Source organism: Triticum aestivum, chromosome 5D (genome assembly GCF_018294505.1).
Source record: "Triticum aestivum cultivar Chinese Spring chromosome 5D, IWGSC CS RefSeq v2.1, whole genome shotgun sequence".
NCBI classification, from domain to species: Eukaryota; Viridiplantae; Streptophyta; class Magnoliopsida; order Poales; family Poaceae; genus Triticum; species Triticum aestivum.
This window is the reverse complement of record NC_057808.1, coordinates 498,794,880-498,797,590: the sequence shown is the minus strand read 5'-3', so window position 1 is coordinate 498,797,590 and position 2,711 is coordinate 498,794,880. Positions and strand designations below refer to the sequence as shown.

At 53.7% G+C, this 2,711-nt stretch overlaps 1 protein-coding gene across 1 annotated transcript; it reads left to right on the top strand.

Moving 5' to 3' along the window:
* The first annotated feature begins 539 nt into the window (after positions 1-539).
* LOC123123190 (uncharacterized) lies at positions 540-1,365 on the top strand. The gene has a single exon (XM_044543656.1). The coding sequence runs from the start codon at positions 606-608 to the stop codon at positions 1,026-1,028; it is 423 nt and encodes a 140-aa protein (XP_044399591.1). The 5' UTR covers positions 540-605; the 3' UTR covers positions 1,029-1,365.
* Positions 1,366-2,711: the final 1,346 nt, after the last annotated feature.

The window sequence follows — 2,711 nt, the reverse complement described above, 5'->3', positions numbered from 1 at the left end:
ATGGAACAAAAGCTCGATGTAAACCCTATCTCGCCCGCCTTGATAGCCCTACGAAACAGAGGAGGCAGGACAAAAAATGTAGGGCATTGCGTCCGCATCACGTACCTCCGTCCACGGCTTCAATCAGATCATGAATTAGCCATCCTAGTTATGAACCGCACCGGCGGCGAAGGCGACCGAAGAGAAGCGACTCAAGGTGGCCAAACGACCTGGAGATTCGACTCGATGACCAGGGTGAAGCGACACAATCCAACCATGCCATGTAGCGCCCTTTATATGGAAACGGCCTAAAATCAGCACCAAAATTAGAGTTCAGGGGGTATTTGTCCATCAGGCCACATTTGGGGGGTGAAATATGGACTTCTTTTAAAAACAAACACCCTAGGCCAGCGGGTACAATTTGATTTATTTTTTCATCGTGTATGACTGAGGAATCGGCCTGACCTACACTCCGTCACTGACAAGCGGGCCCGCGTTAGCGCCACTCAGGCCCTACCACGATACCCACCCACCTGGCTAGCAAAGTCGCGGCACCTCTCCCGGTCCCTATCTGACTATCTCCTTCCATTTCCCCATCTCCGCATCTTCCTCGCCTCCGTTCCCCGATGGCTCGCCTGCTCGCGCAAAGCCTAGCCCGCCCCTCTCCGGCCACCGCCTCCCTCCTCCCGCTCCGCGGGCTCTCCACCAAGGTCGAGCTCATCGAGATCGACCTCGCCGAGGAGGACCCGTCGTCGGTCGAGGTCGTGGGGATCCGGCGCATGGAGGAGGCCATCCACGGCGTGATGGTGCGGCGGGCCACGCCCGAGTGGCTCCCCTTCGTGCCGGGCGGGTCCTTCTGGGTGCCCCCGGTGCGGCGCCCCCGCGGGGTCGCGGAGCTCGTCGGCCGGATCGCGGCGTCCGGGGTCGGCGAGGTGTCGTACGAGGCGGAGCCCTACGTCCCCATGACGGAGGAGGAGGTGCTCTCCCTCTCCACGGCCCGGGGGTGGCCGTCGGCGGCCTACTTCGTCGAAGGTGAGCGGGACGAGTGAACCGAGATCCGATCTCGTTGTTTGCGTGAATCCGAGCGATGGCAAGGTGCTCCATCCATTTCCAGATTTCCTTGTGGAGTTAGTATGGGCTGTCAGATTTATGCTACATCTGCCCAACTCACATTCAGGCTATAGCGTCGGTGAAGCGCACCGGAAAGCAATTGAGCATCGTGTATGATTGTGGTTGAATGTGTTTAGTTTATGGTGTCTATATGTTGTGACATGATTATTCACCTTGGAGCCGTCTCTGGTTGTTGCTCTCGACCAAATATGCAACAATACTATTGATGATAATAACTGTGTAATGAAAAATGGTTGTTGACGGTTGTTTTCTGCATGACATTCTGAATTTGTAGAGAAGACAAGGGATATGGCACTCAATACTTGCTTTATCCTCTTTGTGGCTTCATGTGTTTTTATCTATTTGTCCGTCACTTCGTATTAGTGCTTACATTACCATTCTTTATCTCTGCCCTTTTTTTTTAGAAACAAGGCCAAAGCCTGGCGTTAATTCAATTACAGACCTGATGGCCACACAACACACACAACCAACACAGAGACGTAGAAACAGCAAAAGGATACACGAAACTACAGAGCCAGCTAGCAGGCCACCGTATAGCACAAACTCAGAAGCTTGAACAAACGAGGCCTTTCATCGACGGCATGGCGGAGTTGCTCCCCTTGAGTATGCATGGTATTGAACAGCCAGAGGCCCAAGGTAGGCTGACAGGCACCAACACCTCACCTCGCCAAACACCTCATCCATTGCGATGCTTGCTTTTGAAACCCACCACGACGCGTGACCACCTGCCGGACGAAAGCACCAACGAAGACGCGGTGAGGAGAAAATGCACGATGCCACGGGGCACAGCCACAGCTCCGGCCGGAACACAATCCGCCTCTAAGCACTGTACCAATGAAGAACAAAACCGACCGCAAACAGCGGACGACCACCTGCGCAGGAGCATTGCCCGCCCTCCCATTGTCCAAAGGCGATGCCTTCAAGAAGGTGAACGACACCGAAGCGTCGCCGCCGCCCAAATCCAAAGGATTTTGATGTTCACCAAGGACACACATGGGAGGGAAGGAGAAGGGGGCTGACCTCGATGAAGCCTACAGGTAGGAGGAAGGGGCCCGGAGCACCTGTTGCAGGGAAGTGACGCCCTCCTCGTGGAGGCCGCCACCACCTTCCATGGTTGTCGTGCGGGCAGCCTGGCGACCCTTAGGGAACGGTGAGAGGGAGGAAGGGGGAGGGGATGTGGTATGGCGGTGCTAGGGTTTCGCCCTCCGAGTCGCCACAAAGGGGCGATATGAGGGGGAAGGGGAGGGCGTGAGTTGTTATACCTCGAAGCCTTATTTCTGTCCTAATAAGAACATGCGGTCAATGCCTTCGTAGTTGCATGCATGATTGACTTGTGTGCACACGCCATGACAACTTTTTGACTTTTAGCATGGTTGTTATATTCTTCTTACAGCGAATAGCTGTGTGGCGATATAAGTTCCCGACATTTTTGAAATTTGATTACTTCAAAATTACGAACTTTTATTGTAATAATGCATTTTCTTAATCCTATACAATTGCCTTTCTGTGAGTGGTATGGACTCTGAGCATCATGGGATTGATGTGATGGTGAGTGTCCCTAGGCACTACTACACAACATGCGTCACGCGGGCATGGCTACA